Source organism: Oncorhynchus masou, chromosome 25 (assembly GCF_036934945.1).
Source record: "Oncorhynchus masou masou isolate Uvic2021 chromosome 25, UVic_Omas_1.1, whole genome shotgun sequence".
Taxonomy (NCBI): domain Eukaryota; kingdom Metazoa; phylum Chordata; class Actinopteri; order Salmoniformes; family Salmonidae; genus Oncorhynchus; species Oncorhynchus masou.
The window spans coordinates 46,585,933-46,604,626 of NC_088236.1; the positions used below are offsets into that span (position 1 = coordinate 46,585,933).

The 18,694-nt window shown below is 43.4% G+C and overlaps 1 protein-coding gene across 8 annotated transcripts in view; it reads left to right on the forward strand.

Annotated features, from left to right (window-relative positions):
- Positions 1 to 18,694, forward strand: part of LOC135514404 (rhotekin-like) — a 139,079-nt gene that overhangs the window by 102,997 nt on the left and 17,388 nt on the right. For 4 of the 8 annotated variants that reach the window (XM_064937869.1, XM_064937870.1, XM_064937871.1 and 1 more), the window contains exons 2-7: positions 10,253 to 10,467; positions 10,640 to 10,701; positions 11,408 to 11,461; positions 16,269 to 16,386; positions 17,981 to 18,205; positions 18,462 to 18,556. In XM_064937869.1, the coding sequence (XP_064793941.1) occupies positions 10,253 to 10,467; positions 10,640 to 10,701; positions 11,408 to 11,461; positions 16,269 to 16,386; positions 17,981 to 18,205; positions 18,462 to 18,556 (769 nt within the window). The remainder of the gene's footprint in view (positions 1 to 10,252; positions 10,468 to 10,639; positions 10,702 to 11,407; positions 11,462 to 16,268; positions 16,387 to 17,980; positions 18,206 to 18,461; positions 18,557 to 18,694) is intronic. The other 4 variants (XM_064937872.1, XM_064937874.1, XM_064937877.1 and 1 more) reach the window with 1 other exon arrangement.

The following is an 18,694-nucleotide window of genomic DNA, read 5'->3' on the forward strand; positions in this document are numbered from 1 at the left end:
GACTTCTAAAACACGGCAGAAAGACGTTATAAGATATCTGATGGCAAACATTTAGTAGTGAATTGCATACAAGTGTAACTTCATCACCTTGTGTGCCGCACAACAGAGACTCGCCGATTTTAGAATGCTATTGACTTACCAGCTCCTGCTTTTTCTTGTTGTGCTCTTTCCAACGAACACATGACTGGCTCAACTGTTCTGGGGAACTACGGTAAACTTCATAATGTGACGGGTAAAATGAAGAACGCAATCTGCTTTATCTCCTAACGTTTTGCACAAGTTGACTGCAGGTATTTGCCAGCCCCCCGGCACCTCTCTGATTCAGAGGGGTTAAATGCTGGAAGACACATTTCAGTTGAATGCATTCAGTTGTACAACTGACTAGGTATCCCCCTTTATCCCTTTAACTAAAGTAGCTACAAATATTCACATTTATTGGAAAACAAAGAAATAGTATTGACGGTAGTGAAAAACCATCCCATGACATTTTTCCAAATACCCAGGTATACGGTACACTGCCCAAGCCTAACACACACATGTGATTCATGTGTTGAACTGTCAATCACATCAATAGCAGACTAGAAGCTCCCACACTGTGCCTGCTCCTGAACTGGTGCTGTTGAACTATCCTTCCATCTGGGGTTGGCGAGTCCATAGTCCATGATCCTGGGTAGGGTTCAGGGGTCAGAGAGGAACCTAAACCAAGCAGAACAACACAATGTAAACAAGGCAGTGTGAAATCCCCAGTGTGATGACCCAGGCCCAACACATCACACTGATCACAGAGAGGCTGTCAACACTCTACTTACACCAGGGGATCACCAGCACACACACACACATCCATGTGTCTCCTGTCTGTCCCTCTAAGCCTCAAGGACTGACAGACCAGAAGATTCCATCTCCCTCAATTATTCCAATCTGGGCTCATTTTCAACACTCACGCTTCATTACCTGGGAACAGGCTGGTCCCTGTAACCCCGCTGCCCCCTCACCCTTCCATCTTCTCGCTCTTTTTCACTGTCTCACATCCAACATACTCCCATCTTGCACTCGCTCTCACTGCCACTGACGGGCACCCTGGCATGGGGCACTGTATTGGCACCAGACATACAAATGGGGTGGTCTGAAAATAACTGTGTCTGTTTGGCGGTGCTACGTGTGCTCCTTTTGTGTGTATTATGTTGTCCTTTGTGCATTCAGCCTCCGCTTGTAATGAGATAAAGCTGTTTTTATATTAGGAACTGTAGCGAGGGAAAACAATTGCATCACAGTTTTAGATATGGTGTGTACTGTAGATATCAGACTTCATCACACTCCTCAGACATACCTTATCCCTGTTAGAATGCCAGAGGAGAGCTTGACCATGTTTTGCTGTGTGCATTCGTTCATTTGTGTGAATTTGTGTGTGTGTGTGTGTGTGTGTGTGTGTGTGTCAGGCATTGGCACGGAGTGGGATTAATAACAGAACTAGGTTGAAAGTCTCATTTTGGGAAAGCCCCGGAGGAGAAGGCTGCTAATTGCATCTCTATAAGTACAGTGAACCCGACTGGCATGTAGGGCAGCAGCACAGCTCCCGCATTACACATGGGATAGATCCGCAGGTTCACTGGTGTGTGCTACATAGTCATACACACACACAGGGGTGGCATTATTACCGTATAACCAATGGTTATGGATGAAGGCTGTCATTAAAATAATCATCATAACCATCTTACGTTCTCTTTTTTTGGGGGGGGGGTCGAAAAACTGACTGAAGACAGGACCGCCGGACATTTTGTGCAGTTGAGTCCATTTCTACGGTAACATGGACTCTTTACAACGTCATGAAACGTTGTTGCTCCTTGCTGAAACAAGCACTGTGTTGTAGCGAACGAGTATTCGGTTGTCTATGCATCGTCCTTCATCCATGCAGCAGCAGCAGGCATAGAAGTAGAATGATTGGAATGGGCTTGGAACCTTTAACCGTGCATTGTTTTACATCAGATAGCGCTTCGATTCCATCTCGCAAAGGATAATGGGATAGATCAAAAGTTGTCCGGCTACGATGGGCTGCCATGACATTTGGAACATTTCTTCCTCAAAACTGATTTGAATTCATCTAAGCTAAAACAAATGTCAATAATGTTGATGTTTGTTTGGTCTTGGAGTCTTAGTCGCCCCATTTTACATCTAGCTAAAGATTATTGTGCTTCAGTTGCTAGGTTTCCATCTGCATGGCGACATACTTTAATGAGAATATTCATAAATCCATGTAAAGAAAGTGTTTCCATCAAACAAACTTGTTCCGAATAAAAATCTGTGACGTAGTGCGCGCAAAATGTTATTTTTCGCTTAAGTTGAATGTACCCAATAAAATCTAAAGTTGTATGTCTCAACTCTATCGATTAGTTTTGTCACAAAAACTGTAGGAAATATGCCTACTCTGGTTTTGGCATGTGTGCTCGAACAGTTCGCAGATCTGCGAGCTGTTCGAGCACACATGCGCTTCGATTCCATCTCGCAAAGGATAATGGGATAGATCAAAAGTTGTCCGGCCACGATGGGCTGCCATGACATTTATTTATTTATTCGATAACGACAATTATCAGGATATTAATCAAATAATGTTTTAAAAGGTGTATATCTGCTTCAGACTTAAGAATGCCTGAACAAACTTCTCCGCAGGTAGCCTAGTGGTAAGAGCATTGGGCCAGCATCCGAACGTTTGCTTGATTGAATCCCTATCCTGACAAGTTACAAATCTGTCATTAACCCCTGATCAAGGTAGTTAACCCACTATGCCCCGATTAGTCTGTCATTGTAAATAATAAGTTGTTCTTAACGGACTTGCCTAGTTAATTTAAAAAAAAATGTAATAATGTGAGCTACACAAAATTATACTTCAAGGAAAATTGTTCCATGTTTGTGGCCAGGGAGCACGTACCTGGGGTCAATTAAATTGATAAGCCTCTTGAAACATTCCTTTTCGACTGTGCTAATTGGTAACATGTCCTAAGCAATGCATGATAGCATTTGTGATGTCTTAGCGTTTATGCCCTAAAAGCAAAAAGACAGTCAGTGTTGACTACTTCGAGCAAACATCCCTAGATTGGCTGCTGCTTGAGGGGCGTTGATCAATACCATGGCACAAACTCACACTGCTTCCATGCTCCAAAGAGTGATTTTGCTTCAGATGTTGAAAAAGGTTTCTTAGTTTTAATACCAGACTTCGTAGCCACCAGTTCGATGGCTGTAACCGAACATTGCTCTGCTCTTTGTCGGACTTCAAAAAGCCAAACCACTTACAAATTACTGAAACAGTTTAACCCTTTTTATCAATAATTTCTTCGTTAATTTCTGCTCCTTCTCCATGGCTATCACTGCCACTGTTTTCGCCTACATCACTCATTTTTCGTGGTTAATAGTGGCTACTCCATCACTAAGCGGTTTTTAGTGCGTGTATACCTGTCCATGTGCATTTTGTCACTTCTCCGCACGTTCCTGCTGCGTTAGAGGTGAAATGGACTGCTGTACCTAAATATTCTATATCGACATCATCGAAAATTAAACGTTTTTATATCGTTATTGAGGGAAGTAATTACCTCTAATTATTAATATTGATTTATCGCCAGCCCTAGTGTAACAGTATAACTTTAGACCGTTACATCAACAACAGTCACCCACAAGATCATCGTTATTTCATCGCTCCTAATAAACTACATGGTTTCTTGAGAGCAGGGGAACCACTACTTCAAGGTCTGAGCAAGTGTAACTCCAAGTTTACTTCGATTGATGGCTATTTAGCGCACACACCGCTAACTAGCTAGCGTTTCAAATCCGTTACACCGGGTCCTACATGATGTAATTTATGTACTGTATAAGGCTATTTGTATTTGTTAAACCGCAGTCAAGCATTGATCATCATGTCACCAGAATAAAAGGAAAGGAGCATCAAGATGTTGCAGGAATTAAATTCCTCTGTTTTAATACCCTATTAAAATGAAACGCTCTGTCAATTCATAAGAATTTGTATGACTCTTATTTGTATAAAATGGACAGAGCCCAGTCTTAAAGTCAATCAGCAGCGTTTATTCTCGAGAGCTTCATTTTACCACAGGTTATAAACTGAAAATGACGTCATTTTTTAGTACTAGCCAATCTCCGCTCCAGTTCGATGGCTGTAGGTTCTCACAGTCTCTCCCTATTAAGTTTTATGCCCGAGGCAAGGCCAGCCTGTGTAGATAAGCCTTCTAGCCAGTCTGGCTACAAGTTCATTCATTTCTACCAAGGTACAGACAGTCATGGTTCTAATTCTTGATTATATTCAGTACCAGGATTAAAAAGAAAATTCATACATATACAGTAACATAATTGTATTCTGATTAGTACATATACAGTAACATAATAGTATTCTGATTAGTCAGTCCTGATTGAAATGTATACATAATTAGTCATTATTGATAAAAATTCCCTAACACAAGATCACCGTTCAAGTTATTTCATCTGTAGCCTAATAAACTACATGGTTTCTCGAGTTGTAGTGGGAGGACCACACAACGTATCATTGTGTAACTCCAAGTTTACTTCGATATGATGGTTATTGTATCAACATTTGCACATAGACATTTCCACTGCCATTTACCGACACAAAAAGATCCCATGTTGTAAATTGTACTGAAACTTCCTGTTTATCTCAAAGCTGTCATTAAAAAAAAATTTTGATACGACTTTACTCGCATAAAAACGGAAGATGGAAACATAGTCAGTGAGCAGTATTCATGACGTTTGACTGGGCATGAAAGCTAGCATAAATTTGTCCAACAGCTGAGCCAGTCACTGAAATCATCTTTGATTGCAACGATGCTGCTAACCAACCAGCTACCTACTTAGTGCTGCACACACACGATGTTGAATCTTCCAACAAAAGCTAGCTAGCAAGCTACTGTAGCGAGTAGTGCTAATGCTTACATTATTATGAGTTTTCATGAAGCAGCTGCTCTTTTGCCATAACCTCCCGAGTCAGCTGCTGTGCTCAGCTGACCCAACAATATGACCGCGGAGAAACATGCAGATCTACGAACAGAGTTTTGATAATCAGTTCCTCTTAATTGTGGGCCTGCATGTTTACAAATTAAGAGTAACATCGCCTTGGTCCGTACAATTGCCCATATTTTAGTGCCCCAAAAACGTAAATCTTCCAGATCAACTGTAATGTCAATACCATTGTAAAGCACAATTTCTCCCCTTTCCAACAGAATCAATTACATGACCTAAAGGCTGCCCGTTTCTGCATAATTCAAGAAGACAATGAGCCCCGTCAGGTCTTTTTAAAAATGGCGGGCGGGGAAGCTAAACTAATTTGTGATAGTGAGAAAGAGAGATGTTGTGTGGGAAAATTGCTTTTTTTTCACACTCGATCTGTCCAACTCATCACCTTATCACCTTAAATGTAAATAAAACACTAAAGAGTTTATATAATGTGTCATTACATACCTATTTGAAGGTTTGTGTCGAATTTGAATCGGGTTTTTAGGGCGGTGCTAAAGTGATCTTCAGAAGTAAACAGCGGCATTGAGTCATGATCGCTTACAGTGACGACGCAAAAAATGACTAGGTATCCCCCCTTACCCGTCACTGTCCATTTCTTGTTTTTAAATGATGAAAGAAGTGCTACACCTGTTGGAGAGATTGTAAGACAGAAATAGTTGCTTTATGCGTGCTGTACGTTACGGCATGACGCGTCACGATGTAACAGAGGGTCAGTTTCAGTAAACTTTTCTCCAAAACTATAGAGCCATTACCATGTCGATCAACGCTTGAATAGAAACGTAGTTCACACCCCAGATTGCGAAGAAAAGGGGGAGGAGGGTGGTGTGCCTTGTAAGAATTGAAGTCAACACAGTCGCTACAGTCCCATTAGTTTTCTTTGTAGCCTCGTTTGAATGTTGAGGTTGCGCACATTTGTACGGAATGGGGTTAGTTTACGTTAATTTAAACATGCTAGGCAAGCTTTTTGTCAGTGAAGGAAGAGCTGGTGATGTCAGTAAGCTAGCTAGCTACAGCAGTTAGCTACAAAGCTGATCAAGTCACTGCATTGGCAACCAACGTCCTTGCACCATTTTGTTTTTATTTTCTCACAATTGCAAATATTAGATCACTGTCACAATGTTTGTAATAATTGAGCTAGCTAGTTATTCTGCCTATTTCATGAAGAGTCATACAAGAGCGCAGTGATATAAATGAGGGAAAACTGTATGTTTTCATGTTTTGTATGGCGGATGCTGATTATTCAAATTTGAAAATTAGTTCCACGTCCTACGAAACCGATCGGTTCATGGACAAGTGAGGCAGAGGAGTGACGTCGTCTGATTTGATACAATGATAACCCAGGCAATTTGATTGATAATGGCGCCAGAGAGGGATGGCTGCTGTTTTACGGGCTCTTAACCAACTGCTAATTTTGTTCATAATGTTGTTGCTATCGTCTCTTATGATCGAACAGTGGTTCTCGACATCAGAACAGCAATTTTCTCCCCCGAACTGGACAAAGATTCTTTTCTTAAACGAGTCCAATGTGAAGGAAATGCACTGAAAGCAACATCTGCACTGAGCTAAAGGTTAGAGCTGCTGCTTTCAAGGAGCGGGACACTAATCTGGACGCTTAAAAGAAATCCCGTTATGCCCTCCTTCAAGACTGTTGGAAAAGCATTCCAGGTGAAGCTGGTTGAGAGAATGCTAAAAGTGTGCAAAGCTGTCATCAAGGCAAAAGGTGTCCATTTGAAGAATCTCAAATACACTTTTTGTTTAGTACATGCATGATTCCATATGTGTTATTTAATAGTTTTGATGTCTTCACTATTATTCTACAATGTAGAAAATAGTAAAAAATTAAGAGAAACCCTTGAATGAGTAGGTGTGTCCAAACTTTTGCCCGGTAGTGTACATGGGTACACTTCCTGCTTTTGGTCCTACGGGGTACAACTCAATTTACTTTCCTCCCTGTCTCTAAACACACACACAAACACACTCTTATACACACACTTTGACTACACAAACTGACATAAAAGCACACATAAACACACACACTGCTGCCTAAAATTCCTTCTGTAGTGCTGTTCTCCTTTCCCTCTTTGTTCAAAAGATAGCATCAATATACCTTCATCTTCCTGTCTTCATTTCATGTCAGCTCTGCTCTTGCGTTTACCTTAAACATTGTATGCATGCATATATATCACATATGGCACAGGCATCTTTAATAGAATATAATAACACTTTATCGATCCAGAATGGACATTTTTCTTTGGCATCACCTTACATTGAAAGGATACATTCTCACGTCACACATTTTAAAACAGTCCATCATACCACATAGACTAAAAACATATAGGTCTTTGATATGTTTACTCCCACCTGACCGCTGCCCCAACTGCACTGTTCAAATAGATGGGTATACTGATATACAATTTACGTTGCATTTAGTAGTCCAACAGCACAAGGAACTAATTGTTTTAAAACATTCTTAGCCATGGGCATTCTGAAGCACCCGCCAGAAGGAAGCCTCTCGAACTGAGAGGGTGTAGAGGGTGGGAGGGATCGCCTACGATAGCCAGTGCCTTCCTTTTTGGATGTTTTGTGGAACAGACTGCTCAACTGTGCCTGTGGCTGACCAATTTCTTTGCTGGCTGTGTTTACTATTCTGGGCAGTTTGCTTTTGCTCCTCGCGCTCAGATTGCCATACCTGACTGTCATATTGCATGTGAGGATGCTCTCCACCAGACTGTGGTACATCCTCTCCAGAACATCCTGGCTGAACCCCAAATCCCTTCAATTTCCTGACTTGAAAACACACGCAGGCTTGCTTAAAAAAAAAAAGTGTCTGCATTCTCTGTAAAACTCAGCTTGTCATCAATTTGTGTCCCTAGGTATTTGAAACAGTCAACCACCTCCGCTGGTTGGTCGTTCAGAGAGAGTGGTTGGGACATTGGCAGGTTGTAGCCATTGATGATCAGCTCCTTTGTCTTGTCCACATTGATGTGGCACTTGACCGGCACCATTCTTGAAGGTTATTGGCCCAATTTAAAAAGATTAATTAAATTAAAAATATACTTAAATGGCTCTGATGGGAATATTTTCTTAAGATGCTGTGTCATCCGTGTACTTGAAAAACCTCACGTTGTTTCCTCGGATCTTCATCTCGTTAGTGTAGATGGAGAACAACAACTGTGAAAGGACACACCCCTGGGTCGCCCCTGTGTTCAGGGTCAGTTTATCAGAGAGGGTCCCATTTTAATGAGAACCCTCTGTGGCTGGTCAGTTAAGTCCAACCTGCGAGGCCTCCGGTGACATCCAGGTCCAGTAGTCGTTTCAGCAATGTGTTTATTTGTATTGAAAGCTGAATTAAAATCAATTAAAACAATTTGTGCATATGATTTTGCATGTTAATAGTGACTAGCCGTCATATTCACCAAGGGTCAGGGTAGCATCCTCAGTCCCCTCTTTAACATTGTAAATATTCTTTATCGGGCATAAACATGTTGGTCTGACAGTATTCCATAGGGAGAAATCTGTTAGACTTTAGAACCCCTTTGAATGTTAAATGATGTAATTGTTTTTGGAGATGATTGAATTGATGATACTGTACTCTTGACCCAAAATGGCTGTATTAAAACAATATTGGTGTAGGCCCACAGCTTTACCCTGCTTGGTTTGGCTGGAGGACAATATATTTGGATGTGTTTGATTTAGAGCTGTTAGTGTATTTAGTGTTCCCCACCATGTCAAGCCAGTGTGGTTTTGTCCTAAGCTGTGCTATTTGTTCAAAGGGCATATTAGTTTACACTATACAACCCTGTTGTCTCTGTTACTGCCACGAGAGAGCGGTGGGCCAGAATGCATAACAGCACTGGATCCAAAGAGCTAAAATGACTCCACATGTAGGCAAATGAGTCCAAGCCACATTCACTCCCATCCACCCCACTGCCCTTTTGCAGTGCTCTGTTTGGGATGGATGGGAGGAGAAGAGAGCGAGGCTATTTGAAGACCGTGGCGTGAAAAATGGCGTGAGAGAGACGGAAGGCGGGGAGAATAAAATACAGTGGAGAGGGAGGTCTGTAAGACCGTTATCACTTTGGAGTGGTATAACAAAGAGATTGAGTGTGAGAGGCAGAAGCGTGTGTGTGTGTGTGTGTGTGTGTGTGTGTTTTCATATTAAACATGTTTAATTGGAGACACAGCAGCAGATGAGATGTGGGTGGTTGTCATAGCAACAGGGGAGGTCAGTAGCTGGGACTAATTCCAAAACCCGAGAGAGGTAGAATAAATGTTATGGGGGATCCTCAGTACAAAATGAAACATACGAAGAGACCAGTCCCATTTTGTGTTTTCACCTATTTCTTTGTCTCGTCTCTTTCCTGCTTGCTTTGTCCTCCATTTTTATGTTGCTCTCTCTTCATCTCTGTGTTGGCATTCTGCTGGCGTCATGAAGTGTGTTGCAGTGATTTAGGCTCTGTTTAACCATGTTGAGTGTTGCATCTTCTAAGTATCTCTCTCTCTCCATCTCGTCTCTTCACGATCAACCGTACTTTAGACCCAAGTATCTCTCTCTCCATCTCGTCTCTTCACGATCAACCGTACTTTAGACCCCTTGTCCTAGATAAGCCATATCAGATTCACGTTTTTTTTTTTTTTTTTACAAACTTGTGATGGGAGCAGGAAGGGGTTCGGCGGTTGGTACTGAGGGGTGTGTCTGGGTGTTAATGTCTGGCGTCTCTCATTGTGGAATACAGGGCTCCACTGTTTTGACAGTTCCACTCGCTACGCCCTCCTGGGTGAGCTGCTCCCAAAGGGTGTGTGTGCTGTGCACGCATGGAGGTGTTAAATGATTCAGCATCTTCGCGTCTGCATGCCGGGGGGGGGGGGGGACACAGAAGGGCACAAGGGCATATTTACAGCTTCTGCCTGACTAGCCTCTGTGCCCCAACCGACTGACTCTTCACCTCCGAGACACCAGAATGCTTTCAAGGGCATGCCCCACTAATGGGCCCATGAGAGGGCTTCATCTGGCCTACACACACTTTTGCCCTCTCTTTCTCTCTCATACACACAGACATGGCACATAACACACACTCTTACTCAGTCATTGTCTTACATTATAAATAAAATGTCCCTCTTCTTAGTCTCATTCCACACTCAAAGACCAAACCTGTTCCAGTCAGCACCATCTCTAACCTCTGTCTCTCTCTCTGTCTGTCTCTCTGTCTGTGTGTGTGTATAGGACAGTGACATCCAGAAGAAGATAGACCATGAGATCCGGATGCGTGACGGGGCCTGTAAGCTATTGGCTGCGTGCTCCCAGAGAGACCAGGCCCTGGAGGCAGCCAAGAGCCTGCTCACCTGCAACACCCGCATCATGGCCTACATGTCAGAGCTGCAGAGGATGAAGGAGGCCCAGGTCATGCAGAGGGTCGCACGAAGGTCAGATGGCACAAGGTAAGGGGACAGGGCATGGGAGTCGGGTTTTGGGCTGTATAGGAACTTATCGCTGCCAAAATGCTACTATCCCCATAGGGTAAATGTCTTAATATGGTCTGGGTTGGCAATCGGTTAGAGTTTACAATTATAATTCCATTGTTTTCACCCCCCCCATTTCTGTCTCTCCTAGGTCATCAGATGCAGGGCCCATGGACGACAGACTACCCTGTAAGGGTAAGGTGGCCATCTCAGGTAGGCCCCGGTGATGTGCGTGTGTGCATAAATGTGAACGAGCGAGAGAGTCTGCGACAGACAGCTAGCGTGAGACCGGGTCCCCATGTCTACCCAATAGCTGAGCTCCATCTAGCCCACTTCATCAGCCTCGGGCCCTGACACCCTGTCTCCTCCTCCCCTATTTCTCCATGTGTCATTTCCTCATTCTTGGTCGCGTCCATGGCGACCTGCAGACGCTGTCCGTCAGGGAGGGAGGGGAATAGGGGGTGATGGTAAACGGGGGGTAGAATGAAGGAGGACTAAGTTAGGGGTGGAGGGGGAGAGAATGGGGGGTTTGGATGAGGGGGGGGGTTCAGTGAAAGCAGTAATTAAAGAATTATGATGAACTGCCCTGGTTCAGTGGGAGGACAAGAGGACAGTCTATCTGTCTGGGACTGCTCACAGCTGGAGGGCATACACAAATGTTGTGATTAATCATTGATTGACTAAGTAGACAGGAAGCCATTCTCAGCTAGTGGCTCCAGTGCATGGGCATACACAAATTCAGCACACACACACAGATCACACACTGGGTATGACAGTGACTACCTGGTGGAAGGATATAAAAGGTCAGAGGTCTTCTACAGGTCGACCCGTGTGTGTGTGTGTGTGTGTGTGTGTGTGCGAGTGTATATGTTACATTTGTGGTGGATTTCACTCGTCTGACTGTCCTTTGCCATTACAGACCTGCGGATCCCACTCATGTGGAAAGACACAGAGTACTTCAAGAACAAAGGAGGTGAGGAATCGGTGTGGTAGCACTGGTGTGAATCAAATCCTGTTATATTACCCACCGCTCTGAGTTTGTGACGTGAGTTGACTGAGGTGAAGCGAAGTGAATCAAATTGAATTTGGGTAAAGTGGTGTGAAATCAGGTGCACATAACTATTTCAACCTGGGCCCATACCCACAAAGCCTCTCAGAGTATAAGAGTTAGGCCTGGGACGATACCAGTATCGCAATATTTTTTTAATAAATACACGAAGCAGACCAAACACTTTGGTCCCGTAAAACCTGCTCTGTGTAAAAATATTGTTTGCTATAGCTTGGAAAATAAATACATGTGACTCTGGATGACAACATAATGGTGTTTGTTTCCAACATTAGGGCTGTTTTTCCTCAAGAAGTTAAAGCCGCTTCCTGTTTTGTTTGTATCGTGGCAAGGAAACAAGTATCGCGGTATTGGTATCGTCTCGGCCCTGATAGGAGTGCTGATCTAGGATCTGTTTCGCCTTTTACATCATAATGAATAACATTATATGGAACTGATCCTAGACCAGAGAACTCTAAAGAAAAAGAACTGAAGTAATGAACATGTAAGCGTAACAGTTCTGCTCTTTTAAAAGGACTTGTAGATCTGAAGAACTATACAGCTATTGAAACAATGCAGCTCATTGACAAGCAGACATTCCTACAGTGAGTAATTTGGGATGATGGCCACTGGCATAGAAACCTGCTGCACAGACAGTCCTTTTTCTGTTGTCTTTGGCTGTGCTACTGCAGCTGTGGTATGGTTTATGTTGACTGCTACTAGGGTTGCAGATTTGGGGGAATATTCAGAGGTGGAAACTTTCCGTGGGAATTTACGGGAATATATGGGAATTAACGGGTATATATACATATACAAATGTATATTAATACCATTTAAATGTAGATGTTGTTTGCATTGGATATATTTACCATATCATATGGAGACAGAAACATAAACCTTTTACCTTATTATAAGTAGACTCAATTGCAAATTATTAAATCCTTCCAATAGAAAAAAAACTACTCTTCACATGGGTTGATTTCACTGAACAACAAAAGAAAAGGAATATTGAATGATCCCCAATGATCCATCGCATCTCCCAAAAACATTTTCAACATACATCTGTAAAATGTCTAGAAACAAAATCTCTGGTTGTCTTCCTCTCAGGCTTCCATGTCTTCTCCCTGGACCTCCTCAATGTCCACCTCTTGAACATTAGACTCTGAGGCCTCATCTTCACTGTCACTTTCCAACCTAGTTGAGGATGGCTCGTTGTCAGCCTCAAATTTGTCTGGATGGACCCCAATTTTTCAGTCTGGTCAGTCTGTTGCATGCTTTGGTGTGTGTGTTCCCAAACACGGACCAGTTGTGCTCTGAGGCAGCTGATATTGGTGTGATTTGGATGATGATGGAGGCAACAGGGGAAAGAGCCTTAGATCCACAAAGTCCCTTCCACCAGATGGCTGATGAGATATGTTGGCAAGATTGCCATATTGCATCTCCATCCCAAAGCCCTTGCTTGGAAGTGTACTTTGCCAGACTGCAAAGAACCTTTCCCTCATCCAGGCCAAGGTGGCGAGACACAGTAGTGATGACACCATTGGCCTTGTTGATCTCTGCACCAGACAGGATGCTCTTGACAGCATACTTGGGGTTCAACATGTAAGCTGCGGTGTGTATGGGCTTCAGGCAGAAGTCTTCACGCTTTTTGATATATTTCAGAACTGCAGTTTCCTCTGCTTGGAGCAATAGTGAAGTGGGCAGGGCAGTACGGATTTCTTCTCTTACATCTGCAAGCAGAGTCTGAAAATCAGACAGGATGGCATTGTCTCCTTCAATCCGTGCAATGGCTACTGCTATAGGTTTCAGGCTGCTTACCACTCTCTCTCCCAAAATGCATAATTCAGGAGGATCCTCTTGATGTGGCTGTCCATATCGGCAGACTGTGATATGGCCATTTCCTGGAGAGACTCCTTTCCCTCCAGGAGACTGTCAAACATGATGACATCACCACACCAGAAATGTCCTGTACCTCGGGCCTAAAAAGAGTCCAGCCCGGTAAAGGAGTTCAGTGAACTCAAGTGACTTTTGTCACGCAATGTTTGTCCGTTCATTCCGTGTAGCGTAAACCCAGTATTAATCATACAATCAATAGAACAATAATTTTAACACAGAACTTTAAAGCGTATCAACACTTACTAAGTCCTCAACTACAACTAACTAAATAAATCATCACTGTATACATGACATCAAAACAAATGAAATACCGTATACAAAAAGGTTGTAGTCAGTCGGTTAGTCAGACAATCCAATCCGCCAACAGATCTCCAGCGGAGAAAGGCCACGAAGAACGGAGAGGTGTAGTCCACGGACGCAAAGAGTGGATCCTGTCCGCCAACAGATCTCCAGCTGAGAAAGGCCACGAAGAACAGCGAGCTGTAGTCCACGGACGCAAAGAGTGGATCCGATCCGCCAACAGATCTCCAGCTGAGAAAGGCCACGAAGAACAGAGAGGTGTAGTCCACGGACGCAAAGAGTGGATCCGGTCCGCCAACAGATCTCCCCTGGAGAAAGGCCACGAAGAACAGAGAGGTGTAGTCCACGGACGCAAAGAGTGGATCCGATCCGCCAACAGATCTCCCTCATTCACATCCTCATTCACGTCTCCATCACAACCCCACTTTTGCGCAGCTGATGCTGGCTATTTAATTGGGAATTAAAGGGAAAGTGTCCTATTGGAAGGAGAAGCACTATTTAATTGGGAATTGGAGGGGATGCGCCCTATTGGAACGAGAAGCACTGAGACGGTTCAGAAAAATTCAGGGCCGTCACAGTATGCTCTTGTAAAATACTGGTTATGGGGTGGAGATGACGTAGTTAATTATTCCTTGCCTACAAACATTTGACCACCCATCAGAGATGATTGCAATACAGTCTGCTTTCTTTATGATTTTCTTGACCTTCACTTGAACTCTGCATCCAGCAAATTAGTAGATAAAGCATGTCTGGTTGGAGGGGTGTATGTTGGGCAAAGAACATTCAGAAATCTCTTCCAATACACATTGCCTGTGAGCATCAGAGGTGAACCAATTGCATACACAGCTCGAGCAAGACATTCATCAGCATTTCTCTGACTATGTTCCTCCATTGAGTTAAAAAAAACTTCTGATTCCAAGAGGACCGTGAGCTGTTGCTATCGATAAGGTGTCTGATTCATAATTTTCACCTTGAATAGAAGTAGAGGGACTTTAGTCAGAGGTTTCTTGTTGTGAGTGTTGAGGGAACTTTGTGCTCTTTGGCCAAAGGATTCTGCATTTTTGTTGCATTCTTCACATGATTTGGCACAGTATTTGCACATGTACACAGCTTTCCTCCTACATTAACTGCAGTGAAATGCCTCCACACATCAGATAGTGCCCGTGGCATTTTCCTGTAAAGATTAGAAAAAACAAATACAATTCCATGTACAGATAAATAGTTAAGCAGTTAGATTAAACATCTCCTTTGTAAGATAAATGTTTTAACATGAAACATGTATGGAAACAGGTGAATTAACACTCCTCAGTTAGCAGACTCCAGCAAGACAGTAAGACATTATTTAAACATACTTTGCTGTAGGCTACTATTTACTAGTTAACAAAAAATCATGGATGTCGTATAAAATTATATTCAACCCACCCAGTATTGTAATCAAAACTTACCAGAAAGCATATACTGTAGTTCTTGGCTCAGTGTAGTAGTGTGGGCTCAATAGCATCTCATTAGTGTGCAAGATCTTGAGAATCAGCTGTTTTTATTTAACCTTTTTATTTAACTTGGCAAGTTAGTTAAGAACACATTCTTATTTACAATGACGGCCCTACCAAAAGGCCTCCTGCGGGGACGGGGGCTGGGATTAAAAATAAAAAGATATTTGTGCACTTTGGCCAAAGGATTCTGCATCTTTGTTGCATTCATATAAATATAGGACAAAACAAACATCATGACACGAGAGAGAACACTACATAAAGAGAGACCTAAGTTAACAACACAGCATGGTAGCCGCAACACATGACAACACAGCACGGTAGCAGCACAACATGACAACAGCATGGTAGCAACATAACATGGTAGCAGCACAAAACATGGTACAAACATTATTGGGCACAGAACCGCACAAAGGGCAAGAAGGTAGAAACAACAATACATCACGAAAAGCAGCCACAACTGTCAGTGTGTCTATGATTGAGTCTTTGAACATGTGATGGAAGAGTGCATTACACATGTGATGGAAGAATGCACTGTGCATGCAGAGGGTTGCAATTCCATTGGATTGGGGATAGTTTAACCAAAATATGCCACAAGACCTAGAATTGCCTTATGTGTATCCCTCAAAAAAGGTTGACTATTATAAGCTTGCTTTTTTGATGAATTTAAGCTAAATTCCCAGGCGTAACTTCCCATGGAAAATATCCGACACTTTGCAACCCTAACTGCTACCTGTAAGGGTCTCGGGTCACCACCTAATGGTAAAAAAAACAAAAACACAGAAATCCTTAGTATGGTCTGCCCCTCCCCGACAACTGGAATTAATTAATCTGCATGACCTAGTTGACCTATGTGCATATAAATTAACTCCAGGAGGGACAGGTAGTAGGAGAGTCTAGGTGAAGTTTAATGAGGCAATTTGTCAAGGTCATTAAGTGCAGTGGGAAGATAACTGAGCCCAAGAGGGCATGGACACAAACTCGCACACATACTCACGCACTACACTGCACACGCTCACACATATACTCTCTCTCTCTCTTTTCCTCAGAGCTGCATCGGTGTGCAGTGTTCTGTCTGCTTCAGGTGGGAGGGGAGATCCACGACACAGACATGGTGATGGTGGACCGGACACTCACCGACATCTGCTTTGACAACACCATCGTCTTGTACGTCTCCCCTTTCTGTTTGGCTTGTGTTGTCTTGTGCTGCGTTTACACAGGCTGCCCGATTCTGAACTGTTGCTCAATTATTGGCAAAAGAGCTAATCTGATCGGTCGAAAGATCAATTCGGGGGACAGGATCCGAATTTGGTTCTCTGTGTAAATGCAGCCTGATTGTCTTATCTTTCCCGTGCTAAGTGTTTGGTGTTTATGTGCATGCTATAGGTCATGCTTGTATTGAGAGAGATTTGATTTATAAACGTATCAGTACCTGATTCTGCATATAAAGTACATTCAGAAAGTATTCAGACCCTTCTACTTTTACCACAGTTTTTGGTTACATTAAACCTTTATTCAGAAATGTATTCAATAGTTTTTTCCCCCTCATCAATCTACACACAATACCCCATAATGTCAAAACAAAACAGGAAATATCACATTTACATAAGTACACCTGTATTTGGGGAGCTTCTTGCATTCTCTGCAGATCCTCTCAAGCGCTGTCAGGGCTCTGGCTGGGCAACTCAAGGATATCCAGAGACTTGTCCCGAAGCCATTCCTGCCGTGTCTTGGCTGTGGGCTTAGGGTCATTGTCCTGTTGGAATGTGAACCTTGGCCCCAGTCTGAGGTCCAAGTTTTCATAAAGGATCTCTCTCTACTTTGCTCCGTTCATCTGTCCCTCAATTCTTGCTAGTCTCCCGGTGCCTGCCGCTGAAAAACATCCCCACAGCATGCTGCCACCACCAATGCTTCACCGTAGGGATGGTGCCAGGTTTCCTCCAGACGTGGCGCTTGGCATTCAGGCCAAAGAGTTCAATCTCGGTTTCATCAGACCACAGAACCAGCGGGCTGTCATGGTTGTCCTTCTGGAAGGTTCTTCCATCTCCACAGGGGAACTCTGGATCTCAGTGACCATCGGGTTCTTGTTCACCTCTGACCAAGGCCATTCTCCCCCGATTGCTCAGTTTGGCCGGGAAGTCAGCTTTAGGTAGAGTCTTGGTGGTTCCAAACTTCTTCCATTTAAGAATGATGGTGGCCACCGTGTCTATGGGACCTTCAATGCTGCAGTCATGTTTTGGTACCCTTCCCTAGATCTCTGCCTCGATACAATCCTGTCTCGGAACACTATGGACAATTTCTTTGACCTCATGGCTTGATTTTTGCTCTGACATGCACTGTCAACTGTGGGACCTTATATAGACAGGTGTGTGCTTTTCCAAATCATGTCTAGTCAATTGAATTTATCACAGGTGGACTCCAAGTTGTAGAAACATATCAAGGATGATTAATGGAAACAGGATGCACCTGATCTCAATTTTGAGTCTCATAGCAAAGGGTTTGAATACATTTTGAATACATTTGCAAAAATTCTAAACTTTTTTTTTTTTGTCATTATCGGGTATTGTGTGTAGATTGAAGAAAAACATTAATTGAATCAATTTTAGAATAAGGCTGTAACATAACAATATGTGGGAAAAGTCTAGGGATCTGAAGGCACTGTAAAAAATGTGTTTGCTGTGTGTGCATGTGTACGTTCTTTTTCCTTTACACTGTTACACATGCTTTGAATATCTGTGTGTGTGTCTTTGGCTGTGTGTAGCAGCGAGGCCAGCCCGGGCTTTGAGCTGCGAGTGGAGCTATACAGCTGCTGTTCGGAGGAGGACTACTCGGCAGGGAGCGCGCCCAGGAAACTAGCCAGCAAACTGAGCAGCTCTCTGGGCCGCTCGGCAGGAAAAAAGCTCCGTGTTGTCATGGACCCTGGAGCCTGCAGCCCCACCAGCAATGCAGGGGCAGCCACACTGCTGCTACCTGGACCCGCAGTGGCGTAAGTGGGTTTGGTTGTATCACATCACGCTGACACACTACTATAGCTAGATATTCACACACACACACACTGATACGCATGTCCATGCATACATTGTTGCATTTACACAGGCAGTCCAATTCTGCTCTTTTGCCCAATTAGAACAGTTAGTGGAAAAATAATAAGAATTGTCCTGCCTGTGTAAACACAGCCAAAAACAACCACACAAAGACACTGGCAGACACACAGAGACACATGTGCACTGTTCTGTCCACAGGGGACCTAAGTACCACCTCCTGGCCCACACATCCCTGTCACTGTCACATGTCCAGGACAGCTTCCGCACTCACGACCTCAGCATCTCAGGCAACGGTAGGTCACAGTCAAGTTTTTTTTTTTTTTCATGTACAGTACTCATTTTTTCCCTCAGTGTCAGTCTCTCCCTCCCTCCCTGTCTCCCAGCAGGTATCTAGCTGACAGACAGCCAGTCAGAGTCAAGGTCGTAGTAAT